The sequence below is a fragment of the Sarcophilus harrisii genome, chromosome 1, assembly GCF_902635505.1.
Source record: "Sarcophilus harrisii chromosome 1, mSarHar1.11, whole genome shotgun sequence".
In the NCBI taxonomy this organism is placed as follows: Eukaryota; Metazoa; Chordata; class Mammalia; order Dasyuromorphia; family Dasyuridae; genus Sarcophilus; species Sarcophilus harrisii.
Genome location: NC_045426.1, coordinates 102,163,289 through 102,184,959, shown reverse-complemented (window position 1 = coordinate 102,184,959; position 21,671 = coordinate 102,163,289). Strand labels below are relative to the sequence as shown.

The 21,671-nt window shown below is 33.7% G+C and overlaps 1 protein-coding gene across 2 annotated transcripts in view; it reads left to right on the top strand.

The window, feature by feature from the left end:
* ADAMTSL1 (ADAMTS like 1) overlaps nucleotides 1-21,671 on the top strand; it is a 1,023,200-nt gene that overhangs the window by 833,596 nt on the left and 167,933 nt on the right. For both annotated transcript variants that reach the window (XM_031961469.1, XM_023497962.2), the window contains 3 exons: nucleotides 4,750-4,954; nucleotides 7,382-7,529; nucleotides 11,416-11,500. In XM_031961469.1, the coding sequence (XP_031817329.1) occupies nucleotides 4,750-4,954; nucleotides 7,382-7,529; nucleotides 11,416-11,500 (438 nt within the window). The remainder of the gene's footprint in view (nucleotides 1-4,749; nucleotides 4,955-7,381; nucleotides 7,530-11,415; nucleotides 11,501-21,671) is intronic.

Here is a 21,671-nt window from a genome sequence, read left to right as displayed (position 1 = left end):
AATGATTCTGTTTTTCCTGTAAAAATAATATGGTAGATGCTACTTTTCCCACTCCTTTCCCCCTGAATAATACTAGCATGCCCAAACTTTAATTATCATTTTAAAAAACCATGTAAAGATAGGTTAGCATTACATTAAAGCTGACATAGTAATTCAGTGATTAGATACACTGTGTGGGTTTATATTTGGTCTTTCTGGATTTTTCTTTGTCTTTTTCTCTGCAATAAGACTCTGGTCATTACAGTACTGCTCCAAAATGTCAAATGCAAACTACTACAACTATCATTGTAGACCCATGAATGTGGAATTCCAGATGTTGCATTAGCATGCATGTGAATTTCTAAAATCATTTTCATTTTAGGAGAAATTAGCAATTAAGGAAAGAAAACCAAATTCCACAGTTTCTTTCACATCCTTGTTATTCAGAACAGCCATTTAGACTTTTTAAAATAGCATAAAATCCCATGTAAATGCTACTTCACATTTTATAAGTATAATATTTTTACAAGCTGGAAAAATAATGAAAAAGTACAGTGGGAGCATTCTGAAATGATTGTTCTCTTTATAAATCCATTCATAATAAAGTGGGGTAGAGGGAGAGCCAAATAATAGTCCATTGAATAAATGTGTTGTCATACCAGAAGCAGGCAGAAGTCTCATAATTTGTGAGACTTTGGAATTTGTACTTCTGTTATTTGACTTGAAGTAACCACAGAGAAATCACTTTTTTGCTTTATTCCATTGGTCTACTGTACCTTTGTGAAGCTAAAATCTGAGATACCCTACCCATTATAGTTGCATTCTACAGGTATTAAAATTTACCTTACTGGAAGGAAAGGACTGCTTTCCTATTCCCAATGCCTAATAAAGCATCTTGAACACCAAAATACTTAACAAATACTTATTTGATTGGCTTGGTAATTAACATAGCTATTGAATATAATCTATACTATGTATAATGAAAGGATTAGACCAATTCCAAACCATGAACCTGAAGTCAGAACAAATCACTCTAATTTGTTGAAAGTCAAATGAAGTGGAACCTTGATGTTGCTCTTTTTAAAACCAACCCATGTTGTGAGCTTATTTTTGCTTTTATTTTGTTGGTGGTAGTGTTATTGTTGGTGCAGGTGAAATCCAGTGAAGTACTTTGAAACTAGAACTAGCAAATAGAAACCAAGGTAGAAAACCAAAATATTCTCTGAACTGTATTAGCATTTCATTTGGTGTAAGTTTCTACCACTAATAATAACAATTTTATATTGATATAGCTCTTTAAATTAAAGATTATAGAGCCATAACAATAATGTGCACATCTAAGTTTAAAATCAAGCCTGATTATATCAGGCTTTGGGAAATATTTTTGTATTATCTCAACTTTTCCATAACGTGTGACCATTGGTGAAAGACATTTAATTTCTCTGGGTCTCAATCTTCCCATTTATAAAATGAAATCATTGGTCCAGGTAATAGCTATAATCTGTCCTCTTTGAAAACAAAGGATCAACCACAAGATCCCATCCATCTCTAAATCTAAAGTCCTATTCTTTTATTGTAATGACTGCCACAGTATTATTAGAAATGTATGGGTTAATTTTTTCTACAATAATCAATGCCCATTTTATGTAATTTAATATATTAAGAATTAGAGTATTCCACTAATTGTACTTATTTTATAAATAAAAACTTAGGTGATTACTTTTATTTGCAACATATAGAAATTTGTTCTATTATTGTATTGGCATACAAACAATTATTTCTCTATGGTAACACCCTTGGTCAAGGGAAAGGCCTTAAACAAATGAATGATTTATGAATCAAAAGAGTGTACAATATTAAAATTCATTTACTTTCTTATTGTTCTTCCCTTACTTTGAACACTGGTCTCACTTCAATAACTGACTGTCACATACATACATATGAACATATTGACATAAACATACAAATGTACATATATAAGGTTTAAGAAAATACCATGATGCTTCATATAAATTTTCAATTAATCATATAAAGTATTTCCACATGTCAGTTCAGAATTTTGAGTTCTGAGACTAGTGAGTTCATCAGTATATCCAATGAAGTCCAGCACATCCTCTAAAACCAATAAACTTTGCTGAGAATTCTCTAAGGTTATGTGATTTGCCCAAAATCATAAAGCCAGAATGTGTCAAAAATACAACTTGAATTCAGATATTCCAGCTTCAAAGACAGTCCTCTGTCCATTATATCCAATACCATCTAAGAAATAAAATTCAAATACATTTATAGTACATTATAAATTCCTAAGTCAGTTATCTTTTAGGACAGTGTTTTATAAAATATTTGTTAATGCTCTAATTCTCCCCTTTTTTATATTAATGTTTTAAACAGCCCTATATGAAGACTTACAATCTCTGTTGTGTTTAGTTGTTAGGCCATCCTTGTTGAAAAAGCCACACATTATGGCAAGATTAACTATAAGTCTAAAACTCTTAAGAAGAAACTAATATACATCCATTTTACAGAAATAGAACAAATTTCTTTTGTTGTAATATGCTATACATTACTGGGAGTATTGAAATAAAAAACAATTTCTCAAATTTCTTTCTGCTTCAGAGCCATCCATTCTTTCCTACATTCACCAACTTTTATTAAACAATATTGTGTTCAGAACATTGTGCTCTGATGTTGAAAAAGAAGTACAGTTTATTTCTGACTTTTTTGAAGTACATTTGAGGAAAATTAGACTTTCGTTTAGACAATCACTTCCCTCTTTTGCATCCTAATGATCCCCCAAAATTTAATAAAACAACTCTAAGCTTAGTAAAGTTTAAAACTGAACTAAGATATTAAGAACATCCAACATATTTAAAGCTGATTCCTATGTTTTTGTAGCTTTGTGTCTAGTATGAGTATAAATGTGTATGCATGTATTCAATCCACTTCTCTATACACCAGAGTAAATGTCTTTCATAATGATATGATTCCAAGGAAGTATGATATGTGGATTGGTCTCCCTTAATATGGAGCAACTCTCTACAGAGATACCTTGCTCCTCTGGAAGGGACCAGCAAGCAATTCTCCTAGGGGCTAAACTGCAATCCTGCTCTCCTCATTATGTTACTTTCTTATGTACCTCCTGGGGAAATGTGCATAAGAAAATATTGTATTTGGCAGTATGTCTCAGCTGCTGGCAGTAGGAATAGTGATTGTTGCCTGGAGTTGAGCAGTGCAGAGAGAATAGAGAAGAGTCTTTCCCCTCTATAACTTGGGAAATATACATTTTCCCTTTGTGCAAAAAGATAATTAAGCTTGCTATCTTGAATATGACATACTATCTATAAACAAAATTGTATGAAACATTAGAATAAATGCTTCCAAGCTATGTTTCTATCTGTATAGAATACTTGACTTTTATAAGTCAAGTACATTAACTTCTTGACATTTCATTTTGTCTTCTAGCCAAATGTCATTCCCTCATAAACATTATAGAAATTTAAGTTCTTTGCCAGCCTCCCAACCACCAGAGCACTACACACAAACAAATAAGTATGTAATCATTTCACTTGTGGTTCCTTCCTTCAACAATTCTGTAGTTTCTGAAGCCAGTTTGAAAGAAAGAAAAAAGAATTACTTTTGGAAAATTTAAGCAAAGTGTTCCCTCTCTTTCATAGAATTTTCCAATGCAGAAGTAAATCAATTCTCTTAAAAGTAATATTTGACAATGTTACTTTTATTTAGATTAACATTCAGATCCCTATTTAAAAAATTAAAGGGTCCCAGAAATCATAAAGCCAACTTGTCCAACCAGAATCAAACCTAAACCTAATGCGGTAGCATAGGTACATGCACTTTAACAGGACAAAAGTCATGAATCAGATAACATTTATCAATAACTAAGAAATTAACATATAATAACTATATTCCTAATATTTGCTCTCAATCTAATAATACAACTGCTAGTTATAGCTTCTGTAGTCAATAGAGTAATTAGAACATTAGAATAGTAGTAAGCTTGGTAAACAACTAAATTGCATGCTTTAACTATTCTTTTATTCCCAAAATCAGTTACGTGAGTAGGATAAGAAAATATTTCATTTTGCCCTTTTGATCTTTGATGAAGGAAAGCAATAATTCTGTAAATGAACAAAGCACTATGTTAGAATCAAAATGTCAATCCAGACACAGTCTACCATAATGGTCCAAATTTAGGCCATAGTCCAAAAATAAGATTACTATGAAAAGAAATAGATACTAAAAAAAAATCATTGATTACAAGCCAAATTCAAGTTTTATAAAAAATCAGGTGGGAGGTAATCTATTTTGGGATCAGTGCAATATTAGTTTGCAAATTATTAATGAATATTAACTTGAGTCACTGACTTTAGCCATGACATCAATTCCTTCCCCTTTATTGGCATGCTTTGTATTCTTTTATGCTCAAACTGGTATACAGGGAGGATCCGGGATCTTAACTCTTGCCTGATTTCTTACCAACCTGTAAAGATAGGGTGAAAAATTCAGGGATCTCTTTTTTTCTTTTCATGTTAGTTCCTTTGTGTGAAGAACGGGGTGGGTTTAAAAAAAAAAATCTTTGCTAGCTGAATTTATTTATCAGATTTCATTCAATAGATAGATTTTTGGCTCTTATAACCCAGATCTCTTAGAACTTTACTAACCAAAGAAAAAATGGTTGTGGGATGGGGGGGAAGTTCTAAAAGATTAATGGAAATCTATATATCCTTAACAACTATTGCTTCTTTTCTATAGGTGGGAAACTACACCCTGGACAGCCTGTTCCTCCTCCTGTGGAGGTGGTATCCAAAGCCGGACAGTTTCCTGTGTAGAAGAAGATATCCAAGGGCATGTCAGTTCAGTGGAAGAATGGAAATGCATGTACACTCCTAAGATGCCCATTGTTCAGCCTTGCAACATTTTTGACTGTCCTAAGTGGCTGGCACAAGAGTGGTCTCCGGTAACTGTGCCTTCTTTCTTTGTGTTGTTAGGAGAGTAAGTCCGTTCTTCAGTCTGTTCATCACCACCCTGCCTGGCAAATTTACTTTGTCCATCATTGGCTTCTTTGGTTGAGTTTACCTAGTGTTCTACAACCTATTGCCAGGGCAGAAGATGGGGATTAGGAGAAACTGGAGAATAGGAGGGGGGATGAGGGTCACCATTCTCCAACTAAATATGTTTGTAGATTGAGACATTTTCCTACTCCTGCTCCAAAGTTACTAATATGATCAAGAAACAGTTCAATGTGTTTCCAAGTAATGTCAGTGGCCATTGAGATTGCTGTCAGAAAAACATAAGATCTTGGAACTCACCAGGACTTGGAAGTTATCAAGCCTCACCCCTTCATTTTGCCGATTGAGGAAACGAACCAATAAGAGTTAAATGACTTGATCAAAGCCATATAAGTAATCAGTATTAGAACCTAAGCCCTGCTGATGGCTAATCTAGTATTCTTTCCATGACATCATACTGAGCTCCATGACACATAGTTTATATAAACCATGTAAGTTCAAAGGATAATATTTAGATTTGGGGTCTATGAAAACAAATTTTCTATGAACCAAGACATCAAGTCAATCAACCATGATATGGCTCTGTTTCTACTTATTATAGAGCCATGATATGGATTTATGATCATAGATGAGAGACAGCATTTGTTGCTTGTTCTCACTCACTCACTTTGGGTCTATTACCATATGCATCAGTCCAGTTTCAGAAGTAGAGGCAGAACCTACCCTGATTCCTGGTCTCTGAATGAAAGATTTCTTCACCAGCTCTTTCTTTTACAAGGGATGGTGCTGTGACATAGAACAATTATGGAAGGATACCTAACCTAACAACTTAATAACCTTTTTAATAATCTAATAACTACTATTTTCTATGATTTAGACACCAATCAATGAGCATTTTTTTAGCACTTACTATGTACTAGTCACTGTGCTGAGCACTGAAATTAAAAAGAAAACTATTCTTACCCACAAGGAGCGCACATTCTAATAGGGAAGACAAATTGTACATACATAATTTAGCAAGCACACACAAGATAATCTTATAAAGGAAAGTATTCGTAACTGGAAAAGCTAGAAAACATCTCCTACAGAAGAGGATGCTTAAGCAGAATCTTGAAGGAAACCAGTGGAAGTAAGGAGGGGGGAGAGCATCCCAAGTATAGCTCTATAGGTTGTGAAATAATTAAAAAGAAAAACTCAGGAAAATAATTAAAAACTGGGCAGAAACTCAACAGTTTTTGCTGTCATTTAATGATATCAAATATGCTACTTTGCATCCACATGACTATTTACTGAATGTTGACTAAGAGAACACAGGATTTTGGTTTTGGTTTTGGTTTTGTTTGTTTTTAGGGAAAACCTAAATGCAGCTATTTATGGAAAAATTAAAGTTGGGTTCATACCTGGTTGACCAAATTAAACTGAAATATTAACATGTATCCAAAGAGAAATCCAAAAGTTAATGACTAGTTTGTTACTGGTAATCTGAGACTAGTCCAATGGAAATAGCACTGATTCTAGAGTTGGAGGAAATAGGTTTAAGTCATAACTCCACTGTTTACCATCAATGTAACATTAAGCAAATCACTTAACCCATCTGATCCTGATTTTCCTCATCTATAAAATGCAAGGGTTGAATTAAGTGGCTTCTGAGGTCTAGATCTATGACTCTGTGAGAACAATATAGCAGGAAGTAGGAAAATTAAGTCAATATCAAGTATAGTACTGTCTAGTTGATTGGAAGAAAATAGCATTTCAAGTTAGATGATTCAGATTTATACTTTGGGCCCTTATATGTATTGCTCACCCAACATTTTCCTGTTCAAAATTAGATTTTAGTAGTATTTGCCCATATATTTATCAAATTGATTTCTGAGCTTGGAATGGTAGAGACTCAGAGAGAGGGACTAATTAAATGCCAGCCCTTTCTCTAACAAAGTGAATGACAATTTTATGACTGTCTTCTTCTATTTCTACTTAACAAATATTTATTAAGTACCTATTATGTTTAAGATCCCATGCCAGGCTCTAGGAGGATTAGAAAGATGGATAATATGTAAGTCTTCCCTGAGTGATTTACAATCCAATAAAAGAGATAAGATACAAAACAACTGATAATCTTGGAGAGGAGGGCAGAGATTAAAAAAAACAACAACAACAGCCTGTATTTGGAGTATTTAGTGGGAAAAATAATATATTCTACTGTATTTAAATAAAGTTTTGCTCTCTCCCTCTTTCTTCTCCCTATCCTTCTTTTTCCCTCCCTTTTCTTCTTCCTTCTTCCCTCCCTCCCTCCCTCTTTTTTCTGTCTCCTTTCCTTTCCTCTCTCTTCTCTTCTCTCTTCTTTGTCTCTTCCCCCTCCCTCTCTCTTTTTCTAGTGTACTGTGACATGTGGACAGGGGCTCAGATACCGTGTAGTACTCTGTATTGATCATCGAGGAATGCATACAGGTGGTTGCAGTCCTAAAACAAAGCCACACATAAAAGAAGAATGTATTATACCTACTCCCTGCTATAAACCCAAAGGTAAGATGACAGATGACCCATTAATTGTTTCCTTGTTCTAGAGCTGCTTTGATTTCCTTGGAATTTTTTGGAATTTTTTTTTTAAGTATCTTACTTTAAATACCCAAGTAACTGTGCTTTGTGATTTAAAACTGCTCTTAGTAGATGGTGTGTGTGTATGGTGGGGGGTGGGGGGGAAAGAGGATGCATATATCCCAAGTAAGTGTGAAATCCCTTAAATTGAGCTTTATTAATTAATTACTGTAGAGACAGAGATAGAGCTAACCAATCATAAAGCTTTCTGAATGCCTTTGTTGAAAAATATCATGGGATATATCTATTTAAGATCCATTTTTAAAATAGATCAGCTTAAATATGTCTCACTGTCAAAATATAAATCTGTCTATTTTAATGTGCAATTTTAAACATATCAAGTGTATGTTCTTATGTTAAAACTATTTTGAACATTTATATAATCAAAATGTCAACATCTCAGTCAAGACGTAAATGAAACATTTTTTTTTTACTAGAAATTATAAATAGTTTGATTTAACTTTATAAAAATCTCACTGGCATCTCAATTTTAAAAAAAATTATTCTAAGCAAAAAAGACATAAAATCAAACATTTTCACACATAAAGCAGAATTTTAAAAGACAGTAGGAGGCAAACAGGAGAAACAATCTCAATCATTTTATTTTATCATGTTTAGAAATGAGTGTACTATTTATTGTTATCAGCTAGAACAAAGAAGTACAGAGATTTCAGCTATAAGGGTGGGAAGGCAGCAGCACTTGCCAATAGACCAGACCAGGGCATCATCCTCTCTTCCACACTAAAGTTAAACACAGAATAGAAGGTCTAGAAGGAACAGGATTCTTCCTCCCCAACCCTTACTCCTCCCTAGTTATAATAGGTCAGTCTACTATAATGTTCTTGCAGAATGCTTTGTTCTGAAAGAGTTTTAGTTATTGAATCTTTCACCAACTCAGCAACATTACTTTCGGAGTCTTTCCCCTCCCTGGAAATCTGGCAGCTAGAGAGCATAGGACCCTTCCATGTACACACTGACTCATTTTCCCAGAACATGATAACTAAATGTGTATGGCATTTCATTCATTTTTACTTATACATATATATTTCAAAAACTCACTTACTAGACATGAGATAAGTTCTTTTTTAAAAGAAATTGACTCTTACAACATAATTTTAAAATGTTTTTTAAGTTTATTTATCTCTACATTGTCAGTCAATTAATTATTTTCCTTATCACAAGCTATGATGTCTTGAGCAAAAGTAAATGTCATTACAAATGATTTAAGACCCAAGTCTTTACCTAAAATAGTCCTCTTTAATTTTGATTTTTCTTGCTGGGAATTTTTAGAATGATAGTAAAACTTCTTTATGTAGAGATATATCTCACTGGCTTGAGCAGCTCAACATTATTCACTGGCTTTAATTTTAAAAGAACTAAACAGTGTACATGTATAAAGAGCAAATGATGATATCTTTAATTTAAAATAGCAATATATTTGTTAGTTCTCTCTTTAGCAAGCCACTTCAAAGAATGAAAAGTAGTTTGTGGTTAACTATCTCAGAATGAAATCTAGGTTTTCACAGTTAAGTAGAAAGATCTGGCTTGCTAAACATCATTAAAATGCCATATAATTCTAGAGTGTGTGCGTGTGTATGAATATGGGCATATTTCTTTCATCTTTGTAATTATATGTTATAAAATGGTGATAGAGCTTCTCTGGCTTGAGTTATAAAAACATATTCACTCATAAATGGCACCAATAAATATGTCAGAATAGGAATCTTGGCAACCATTTTTGTGAAGGCTAAGAAATATATTCTAAATTGCTTGACTAATGTGGGAGAAGTGGTAGGACAAAGCAAATGATTGATTATGGCTCATTTTCTAACTTCCAGGATGTTTTGCAAATGGTACCTGTATGAGTAAAATACTTTCATGAAGGCATAATCCCCTCATTGGAGATATTCCCTCCATCAAGTACAGATCACAACCTAGCCATGAACCCACAATCTTCTCCCACATCTTTTAACATTTTGTAAATAACACTGTAGCATTTGGACTGTCCATCTGTTATCCAGTGTTACATGGTTCTTTTATTTATGCATTACCTTAATTTCATCTTGCAAATGTCATTGCTGAAAATTGCAGCATATAATCAGATATTTAAATCAAGATGTTGTATATTCAAATTACCAGATTTTTTCCCATTTAAAAAAAAGCACAAAATAACCAATTAAATTTTTGAGTTTTAAAATAAATTAACAATACAAACCATATTTAGCAAAAAGGAGTTATACTGTGAGAAACGTTAAACTATACCAGTCATATTGTAAATTCTTATTTTTTGTGCTAATTTTTATAAAGTAGTATTGTTCTTTTTTCAAGAATGAAAGAAAAAAAAATGGCTACTCAGACTCAGAGGTGATAATCCCAAGAAAGAGATTTTTTTTAATTAATAAAAGGGTTTCTTTTCCCCTGTCATATAAACCTACATGTTAATATAAATAGCCACCAGTAGCACTAACATTACTAAGGTTTGTTTTTGTTTGCTTCTCTATGTCTTAAGATGTATATCAGCCATTAGCAAGAGTTAGTACAAGCTTATGTACAGAAAGTCAGTTCTACACATCCTTTAAGTGTATAGATAGAAAAGGCTTAGTTTCTGGTCTCCTACATGACAGGCACTAGAAACAGCAATAGAAACTTTTTTCAAAAATAAATCTCTTTGAGTCGTTGGAGAAGATTCAGATACATACCTAAGGACATTAGAGAACTTTATCTTTCAAGTCCACTGTCTCACTGTCTTATAGAACAAGAGTTCTTAACCTTCTTGAAGTTATAGATTCCTTTAACAGACTAATCAGACTAAAACTGCTTCTCAAATAATGTTTGTAAAGGAATAAGATAAAACATAAAGAACTATAGAAGGAACTGAATATTTTGAAGTACAGTTATTAAAGTATTTTTAAAATAAGTTCACTGAATCACAGGTTAAGGCTTGCTGTAGAATTTCCATAAGAAAAAAAATTAATTAATTTGCATAAGGGTTTTATGAAATTTGTAAATATCTGCATAACATATATATGTTCAGACATTTTCAGGTTAACATATAGTTATCAGAAGTATTTATTCTATCAATCTTTATCTATTCAGTTTCTTCATGCATAATTACTATCCCACTTCTATTAAGATACAAAAAGGCAAACAAAATAACGCCAAAAAATGGGTATGGAAAATGGCAAGGCCATGAATCTTAGCCATCCACCACTGGCATTGATTGGAAAAAATTAGTTGGATGATTTATTAATATTTGTGTTCAGTTTTTAATTCTCCATTGTTAAATTTTAAACTCCTTGAGAAACAAAACATGCCTTACTTTTTTAACACCCAGAATCTTTGCCACTGATTTCAGCATACAGAAGGCACTCAATAGGTGTGTTTATAAAATTTGAAATTAATTGATAAAAGATTTTCAGAAGATACTTATAATCCTTCCTGTATAACTTGATATGGAACCGATCTTGGTGGTATAATTTTCCCCATGTTTCTATTGCTTTAGCTCAACAATGAACTTTGTATGATATACAGCACAGAGCATAAAATGTTCCTTACACATTAGAATACAGACAGCCTTTTTCTCTACAAACTGTTCCTAGTTGTATGAATCTAATGATATGAGTTGCATTCAAATAAAAGAATCAGGAAATTATTAAGTCAACTTAATTATAAGCACATCATTAACATAATCAGCCTCTTTTTACAAACATACAGCCCACAAAGACAGGCAATCTTAGAGAGAAAACAGACTCCCTTAGAACCCAAATGTATATTCTCAGCTCATCTTTTTCATGTCTGTACATATGTTTTTCAGAGAAACTTCCTGTGGAAGCCAAGCTGCCATGGCATAAGCAAGCCCAAGAGCTGGAAGAAGGAGCTGTGGTGTCAGAAGAGCCCTCGTAAGTTTTGAAAGTACAAATTGTTTTTTTCTTTTCAAACCATTTAATTAAAAGAAAGGGCCTCCCTGGTCTCAGCTTTCATAGGTTCTAAGTTTAAAATTAAATATAAACATCTTAAGATTGGTAAAATATGGCTTTATGGTTCCCAAAACAAAGATATACCAATAATATTCTTTCACAACTTGTGTTTGCTCAGGTTTTTCAACATTACCCTGAGAGAGAAAAGGAGATTGTATCATCTCTCATCAGCCTAAGTGGGCTAGTTTCCATTCTTCCCTCCCTAAGTGCTGTCCCAGAACAAAAGAGAACCACATCTACTCCATAATGATATTTGATTTTGTAGATAAGAAAACTGGAGAATGCATCCCATCTTCCAATTTCTCAATGAAATTATATAGACTATGTTAATGCATCAAGTGTCTGTCATTTTCTAAGAGCAGGAAATTTTCCCTTTTTTTTTTTTTTTTTCTTCTCCCAATGCAGATCATAACCCATCTACTACTCAGTAGATGTGTCCAAGATAGATGAGTCATATGTTAGGCAATTTGACCATGCTTGTAGAGCTAACAAGTATTACAACTGGGATTTGAACCCAAGTGTCTATAACTCCAAACCTAGCATCTTATCCCATTATACCATATTGCAGAGATCACCTAGAAAATAGAAATAAGTCTAGGAGAAGCAAAGTAAATCTCTCATTGCCCCCAAGCAACACTACAAAACTTTAAGTTGCACAATAGCTGCTAATTTACATAATCAGAAGAAACTATTTACCTGGGATTTTTCTTTAACATAAAATCCCAGATCCACTTTAAAAAAAAATCTCAACCAGTGACATACAGGTCTGTGCCAAGGTCATGGAATTCATAGAAGCCATTTCCTTAATAGTGGCCAATGACATCTCACAAAGAAAAGTAAGCAAAAGCATTAAATGGATCAATGTAAATCCACTAACACAATTGGGAACTCAATGTACTCACTCTAACAATGGTAGCATGAAAAGTGATCTCCACATGGGAAGGTTAGCACATTATCAACAAATAGCATCCTTACTAAAAATATTTCTATATAAATCACACCTTTGGTATATAAAATGTATTTCAAAATAAGCATTGTTTTAAATGACCCTGTGGATTCAATTTTCCTGGAGTAATAAGAATGTTTGGAAAGCTTTTTCTTTTCTCTATTGAAAAGTAAAGTATAAATTTGCAATTCCAAATTTTCTTGAACTTCTACTTTTTGAAAATTACTTTTCTAAGGCACAAAATAAATTCTCTACTTTCAAAATGAAAAGGGAAAAGATCTCCAAAAATACTTTACATAAATGTATACCTGTTATGTTATTGTAATACTGGAGAAACTGAGGCAAGATAGAGATTAGAGAGTTTTTAATATTTTATTTGAAAGGGAGAGATTTACTGGGACCAAAGTTGATCCATGGTTTGGTCCCAGGGCTGAAGACTATGGTCTCCAAGAATCCAGCAAACAATGTAAATTCTCAATGACATGTATATACACATGACTCAGATACAGGGGTAGACCGAGACGGGGCAGAGTCAGAGCGCTGAGAGCAGGAACATGGGACTAACAATCTGGTTCTGACTGGGTTGGAGGAGAGATGGGGGACATCTGATAACTGGGATTACAGAATGGGGAGAGGCACCCAACATTTTGATGATGCTTAAGATAGAAGGTCTTTCTCCTTATCTGGATCATCATGATTAGGAGGGAGAAGTGGTGTTGCAGGACAATTAGGAGCTGAGGCAGAACAATTCAGGAAAATTGAGGCAGGACAACTTAGGGAAACTGAGTCAGGACAATAAAAGAGAACTGTGGCACAACATTATGAACATATGGATGGATGGATGAATAGATGGATGGATGGATGGATAAATGGATGGATGGATATACAGGACCCTCTAAAAATCTTAATGGATTTTTAAACTTCTTAAAACTTTAATATAATATATCCCCTATAATAGGTCTGGACCTAAGATTTCATCAGTGTTGTGAACTTTCTGGTTTGAAAATTTCTACCAGATAGACTAGCAAAACAAATGAAAGTTATAGTCTAAGAAAGTATCCTAGGGATATTCAAAAGTTAAATAACTACCCAGAAATAATGTGTTGGAGGCAGGATACTCCAAGGATAATACTGTATCCACTGCATCCATGCTGTCTTACACACATCTGAGTTGAAGAACAAGCTGGTTACCAAAGACATATATTGTATAAAGAACTAACTCTAAGATCAGAAAGACTTGACTTAAGTTTTTAGGGTCACAGGTAATTTTCTAAGAGTTTAAATTAATAATTCTATAAGACTTTGATTTGGAAACTACCTTGGTAGAGAAAGTTTGCCCCTCAGGAAGTCCCCAATCCCCAAAGGAATATTTATATGTTCACACTTAGATGTAATATCCAAGTACATATTTAAATAGTGACCAAATAAATTATATTCAGTCACTCAGTTCTTCCTGTAGGTCACATTTCTGGCTCAAGACAACATCAGGAAAGATATCAGTTATTTCTATTCTTTGCCCTGTAATTTAAAAGAACTTACTTCATCCTCCCCTGCTCCTATGGAAAAGCAAGTAACAACATACAACATTAGAGGGAAGGCAGTTAAACTTGTTTAAGATTATAATTCAGCTTTAACAACATCATTTTAGGGTTCACATTTATGGCTTTCTCCAACAAGAATCTGGTTCAAGCAACCTATTCTGTTCCATGTGAGTGTGTGTGTGTGTGTGTGTGTGTGTGTGTTTCTAAGAGAGATATTAACTGTTTTAATACACTGAGGTCCCATTTAAGACAGAGGAAGATGTCATATAAACAAAGCAGTTTACTCCATATTTATGTAAAGACTTGGGCTGTCTAAAACCAGAAGGCATTATTTTACTAAAATCAACCATTCTGCTCTTTTTTATGTATTCTATATTTTATCAATTATCTTCTATCATAATCAAGTTTATTATTATGTTTTAACTGATTTTAAGTAACCTCAGAGCACAGCAGAAATTAATTTAAACATCTTTCACTAATAATTAAATATCTTTCCCACAATAAAATGCCCATCAAAATGAAGGTGTAAGTATAATGCCTGCAGAAACATTACGTGTACTCTAGTTCAGGGTATTTTATAAGTCGCTTTGTCCACTTAAAAGTCTGATTGAGGTGCATTATGTTTAGCTTTCATCTTAATAAAATCCCCAAAGCAGTTAAACACATAGTTCCAGCCATTGAAACTACAGCCACATATTAGACTAATAAATTTTACTCTTAGTTTAATAGAATTGCCATCTTGGCATGATTAATCGGAATTGAAATAGATGGTAATCGGAGCGCTGGGGCAGTGCAAAGGAAATGGACACTATTGTACTCAAAACAATAATTATTTTTATACCAAAATGAAATAAGTGGCAGCTGTAGAACACTGTAATGAAGTGTATATAGTTTCCACATTTTATGTACTTCATATGTTCAGTTCACCAAATCCTATTTTAAAAAAAAAAAAAAAAAGGTCCAGACTTCCACACTAACCATTTTTGTTTAATTTTTAATTGATTTTAATTTGAGAAGCATAATTTTGCAAGCCTGGATTCTTTTAACAAGTTTTCTAAATAAAATAAGTATATATTTTCCTAAATTCTAATTCTAATGCTCACCAGTGAATAATGACAAAATGATGTGCTGTCAGCAAGTTGTTTCTCTCCCTTTCCCAAATAGTTTTGTTTGAATGGTGATGTTTAGATGTAGAGATATCTGAAAGGAAAGAAAAAAGTAACCACAGGATCCCAGATCTTAGTTCTTGTTTAATATTATAGCTGGCCTTGGAGAATTGTTTTAGAGAGGCAGTAAACGGTATTTCCCAGAAATATTACAGAATAGGAATTCTACTACCTCATTGATAGTGAGAAAAGGCAATGTTGTTTTTCTGAAAATGCTCTAGTAGAACTAAGATTGGAAGGCATAAGTTTAGATCTTGTCTCTTTGACCAATTAGTCATGTGATCCTGAGCAACTCACTTTAATTCTATGAATTTCATTTTCTGCATCTCTTAAATGGAGATAATATGTGACCTATTTCACAGGGATATTGAGAGGAAACTATGAAGATTATACAAATATAAGGTCCTATTATAATTATACATAAATAAGAAAGTCCATTTGTAACCCATATTAAGTGTCAAATAAAGGGGAAACAATCACAATAACACTAAAATGTGAAATAGTAAACTAATTTTTTGTTTTGCTTCAATAAGTTTTCAATCACGTCCAACTCTTTGTAACCCCATCTTTGGAGTTTTCTTGGCAAAGATACTAGAGTGGTTTGCAGATGAGGAAACTGAGGCAAACAAGATTAAATGATATATGGTCATAGAGCTTGTAAGTATCTAAAGTTAGATTTGAATTAATGGAGATGAGTCTTCCTGACTCCAGGCCCATTACCTTGTCTACTGTGCCATCTACCTGCCCCTAGTAACCTGATTACACAAGATTGTGATGGGAATCAATCATTGTAAGGTAAATGAAATAATAACTGCAAAGCATTTAACATAGTGCTTGGCTCATAGTAAGCACTATATAAATGGTAGCTATTATTATTATCACATATTAAAATGGAGCTGTAATAAAAGGTCAACATTACTGGCCAATTCACAAATCTTCAGGCCTTCAAAATCATTCATAAAACAGTGAATTTAATGTAATACTGTCATTTTGCTATGCCCAATAACATACAGAGGAGATAAATGGGGATGTGAATGTGGCAGAGATACTGAAATAAATGTGAAAACTGATGTGAATATAGACAATTTCTATAGATCCCTTTATACTGATTACAGATTGGGATTACCACTTAAGTGTCCACTCTAAACTACTTCTAGATACCTTTCTTTTCCCCTTATGAAAAATTTATTTTTCATTATTTTACCTTATTTTCATTTACTGGTCTGACTTTCTGTATCTAAAAAAGAAGAAGAAGAAATTGAATAATGTGATCTATAAAAACCTTTTTTCACGTTCAAAGTTGAGTTGCCTTTGGTAGTATATGTGTTCTTTATGTTGTTTCTCCAATATTGGGTCTGTGTTACACTGTCAACTGTCCTACTTTGCAAGTCCTACTTTGTAATGTAAGGTAAAGCAGAAATTTGTAAGACAGCCATAAGAAGAGGTGCAGTTCATGGTCTGATCTAAACCAAAGCTAACTGACTCATCAGCATTCAAATACTAATTCTTTAATATTTCCTATCTATATGACTTGACACAACTTATTTCAGTCTTTCAGAATTTGTCATCTATATAATAAAGTAGTAAGGAATGAACTAACTGATTTTAGGATGCTGAATTTTGTTAGAATGAAAGCTAGAAGGATATAGAGTCCAATTTCTGTGTAAGTTCTTGAAAAATATGAGTTCATTTGATCCTCACAGCAACCCTGGAACTATTAGATTACTGATGAACCCAGGCCCCTTCAACCATCTGGAAAGGCCCTTCAGATTGAGGGATAGAACTTAAAGGTTCTCCCTTTAACTAAGCTCCTTGCCCTTGTTATTCCTGGTTACCCAGATGCACAGAGCTACAGTATCCTTTTTTTCCTTGTCAAATACTTAGCCTCAGGCCAGGTCTGAGCTGAATTTTGTTCTTGTATTACCACTGATCACTACTCCTTTTGGTGTTCTTCTTAGATCTCGGTTGGAACAGCTGTGGGAAAGATCTGTGGGGTTATGTTTCCTCCTATTCCAACTATCTTATTTTACAAATGGGAAAACTGAGGCCCAAAGAAATTAAGTCATTTAATCCAAGGAACACAAGTAGTTAAGTAGAAAAGCTAGGATTCAGACTCAAATTACTGATTTCAAAGCCAATGTTTTTCATTATGGTACATTGCCTCTAAAGTTTCTTTAAGTTGTAAATGCTATGATCTGGCCTGTCATCTTCAACTATCATTATTGCCAAGCAGGTAAATTAGTGGTAGAAAATCTGGAAAACAGAAATAAAATTAAAAACCTGCTGTGTTAAAAGGCAAATGGTCATTATTTCTCCTATTGAAGACTATTTGCAAAAAATTCACTAAAATACTTTGGGGTTTTTTGGTTTGTTTTTTTGTTTTGTTTTGTTTTTAGCTCCCTGTACATATATTTCCAGGAAAGAGATATTAAAAAAAACTGATGCCTTGGTTTTTCAGCTCCACTGTGTACAAATCTGCAAGAATTGAGGAGTTTATATAACAGGAGGAGAATGCTGGTTAAAAATAAATCTGAAAAAAAGAGAGTCTACAGAACATTAAGACCATCACAGACCTCCATTTTTTTGTATAGTTTTAATAGATCCCTAATTTGGGGGAATGAGATGGATTAAGTGACAAAGTAACAAAATTATCTCTGTCAGAAACATCTTTTTTTAACAATAGGTCAAATTATGGCCCTTCTGAATTTGACTCTTACTGCTGAGAACATCACATTAGTTTTGGAATGTGTTATTTAAAAGCTACACTGGATATATCAATTATACACAAATATATATATATATATACACATATATAAATAGATATCTACAGTATATATAGTTTTATATCTAGTTATATATATATATATATAGTTGAAGTTATAGTTATGATAAGTATTTTAAAGTTCTCAAAATTCAGCTTGAACTGATAGTTGTTAGGGGAACAGTGACATATATACCATAATTTGTCCTTATAAACTCAGGTCAGTCACTGATCAAACTTATCAGGAATGGATAAAAGAATTATTGAATAGTCAACAAGTCTTTTATTTTCAGGGCTTGATTTTAATTCATCATTGGGTCAAAGGGATAAACATCACTTCAAGTCTGGTAGACAAAATAGAAATTTTGACAGTTTAATTGCTTGGAGGATATGGAGTTGGAGATAATACTATAGTGAACATTTTGAAATAGGACCCAGGAGAGAGTTTTTTCTGCTACTGAAGAGAAACTTACCCCCCTAGAAGGTAGATGCCTTGTTGAATATGCCTGATCTTGAATATGAGTAGGAAGGAAATGATTTATTTCCTTGACTCCTTCAGGCCACTAACATACTATTGAATACACTGATGATGTAATTTACCAAATGATACAGTTTAGGGCAGAGGTGACTATATGAGCTAAATATACAATGACTGGGATGACAAAAATAACAATAATAGCAATGGTTCACATCTCTTTAAATATCTTAACAATAGAAAGGAAGAACCATAACAAATATTCAAAAAAATTGAACTTTTGATTTCAAGTTCCCTAAATTTCTATAAATTATAGAGCTTTTCCTTCCCAGAACTACTAGGCTCTCAAGCAAAAGAAAAGAAGACAAATGGGATACCCAAGGATGTCAGATCCTTCCTAACTTTCAGTTGCTCCAAGTAGATTTGTAATTCACTTTGTTCCACAGTACTATAATGGAGGCTGGGAATGGCTGATTCTTCCTCAAAGCAATGGTGCTGGGGAATGACTGGTCAATGAAGCATATCTCTGGAAAAAGAATATCTCCATTCCCATCCCCAATTTGATTCTCATAACTATTATACCTCTCTCCCCTGCTCTGCTTTCCTTTCTCTATCAACCTGACTTCAAATGTCACCTACCCATGAATTGGCTGTTTGAAGGACCCCAGCAGATAGGATGAATGCCCAGGATCAAAAATCATAAGCAAAATGTGTAGACCAGAAAGGTCCTGGTTCATTTTCTCTTCTTCATACTCATCTTCATCACTGCCATCCCCGGTGTCAAAGCACCAGGATTGCCCAAATGGCTTGGTCTTCTAACTTCAGGGTATTGTGGGATCTGTTTTTACCTTTCTTCTTGTTTCTGAATTTGACCATCTTGCTGATTTCTAAATTATGGTTCTTGCTCAGAGCCATGCTCATGGTCAAAATCTGGCTGAAGGCAGCAGCTGGGAGAGAGGATCCTTTTCACCTGATAGGAATTTATTTCATTGTATTGCATTGGTTGCCCTCTTTTCCCACTGCTTAATGAGCAGTCTCTCTAGCAAATCACTGGGACTTTCCAGATGAACATCTTTAATCTAAGCCACAGAAGACAAAGAGGGATACATGGTCTCATGTTCCTTGATCTTGCATTTTTTAAAATCCTGAGTTGTCTTGTTGGATTCTTTAGTTAACAGTTTTGGTCCATGGCTGGGAAAACATTTTTGTACTTTAACACGATACCCGGGCTTTTAACGTGTTGCCATAAATAACTTTGGTGTGAGCCATTAAAGAAAAAAAGGCAAGAAAGAAAGAAAGCAGAGGGCAACCATAAGGTCTGGATGCCAGATGGCATCAGCTCAGAGATGGGACTGATTCAATGAGAAACTGAAGGAAATTCCTATCATACATCTGTATGAACAGAACTCAAGAGGAATTAAATATAGAAAGAAAGGCCAATAATAGTCAATATAGTAATGCTAAAGGCTTTAAATGCCTTGTTTACGTTTTTAAATGTATTTTAAAATATAATGCCTATGCATGTATCTATATTATTCCCATTGGAAGGTGTCTGAGAATGTGGATGACTTAACCTAGTGGTTAAGAATATGAATACTTGTTTAGGAAAAAAAAGTGACTAGAAATGTTAATTGTCTGACATGTGTTTTTATATTTGCCCCCAAAGTATATTTAGTGAACCCAGCATCAGTAATGGTTCCAGAAAGTACTATTTTTATAGCCACAAAACAAGGTGCTTGAATAAAATTCTCTAAAAAGCAACAGAAACAAGGAACAAAAGCTTGTTAAAAGAAAAAAAAAATTCCCTTGATATATTTCTTTAGCATCTAACAATGTAACGCCTGATTTGTCTTCCTGTAGTATAAGAGCTGCTTAGAGATAATTGAGCAGACAATAGGTCTGTTCAAACTAAACATTCCAAATTTTGCTCTCATTACATAAAGAAATTCATAATGACTCTTGTGTAGCTGGTAAAAAGTACAGCTAAAGCTCTGTCCCACACTAAGCAGTTTACCCTTCATTCTCTAATCGGCTCCTGGTCCTTCTAGTATCACTGTTGTTAAACAGTGTGGTATAATGGAGAAAAGAATGGACCTGCAACCCAGAGATATGAGTTTAAATCCTACCTCACACACATACTGGATGTGAAATTAAAGGTAAGTCATTTAACTTTTCAGAACCTCAGTTTCCTCATCTGTAAAATGAGAATAATACTTAACTACTTCATAAGGTTGTTGTGAGGAGAGCTATATAAATGAAACACTCTTACATTATCATCCCCCATATAACTGAAATGCTCTCTCTATGCCTTTCTAAGTCTTCAAAAGCTTTCCTCCAAACCCATCCCAAGACTCCCCTCTTCTACAGAATAGTTCTTGAATCCTTCATCTCTCTTTGTATAAATTCTTAATAATGCTAGTACCATCACTAACAATAATATTTAATAATGATTCTAATGTCTTATAATAAAGCAGAAATGACCCACTATTCTTTGGGCACTTAAATTGGCATAGGGGATAGAGCGCTGAACCTGGATTCGGGAAGTTTTAAGTTCAAATCCTGCCTTAAACATTTACTAGCTCTCTGATCCTGTCTACCTTCGTTTCTTCATCTGTAAAATGAAAATAATAATAACATCTTACCAACAAGGCTAAAAATCATCAGATGTATAAAGTGCTTTGCAAACCTTAACACTCCTTATAAATACTTGCTATTCTTATAGATCATGCTAGTAGAACATACATGACAGAGTGCACCAAACTACAACATTTTCTATTGTGACCCCTTCCCCCCCAGTAATGATGGTTATCTCTGTTGATGGAGATTCAGTCAAGCTGAACAGAGAGAAATTCATCACCAGCAGGCTGATCATCTGGTGATAGTTTTTGGGGGGCTCAATAATTCATAAAAGTCTGAAAGGTCATGATATATTTCTTTAGTAGGGATCACCTAAGCCAACCATATCACAGATTCACAAAACATGGAAGCAATAATAACAAGTTACTTGTGTAGTATTTTATGGATATTATTATCTATGTCATTCATTTGGAACTTATCATATGAAATTTAATCCTATGGTCTCATTTAACTTTTCTATGTTTTGTTTCCTCATTGAGATTGACCTTTCACAAGGGCAGGGCCCATTTCCTATATATGTCCACAGCACCCAACATAGAGGTATTCAATAAATATTATATTCCTTGA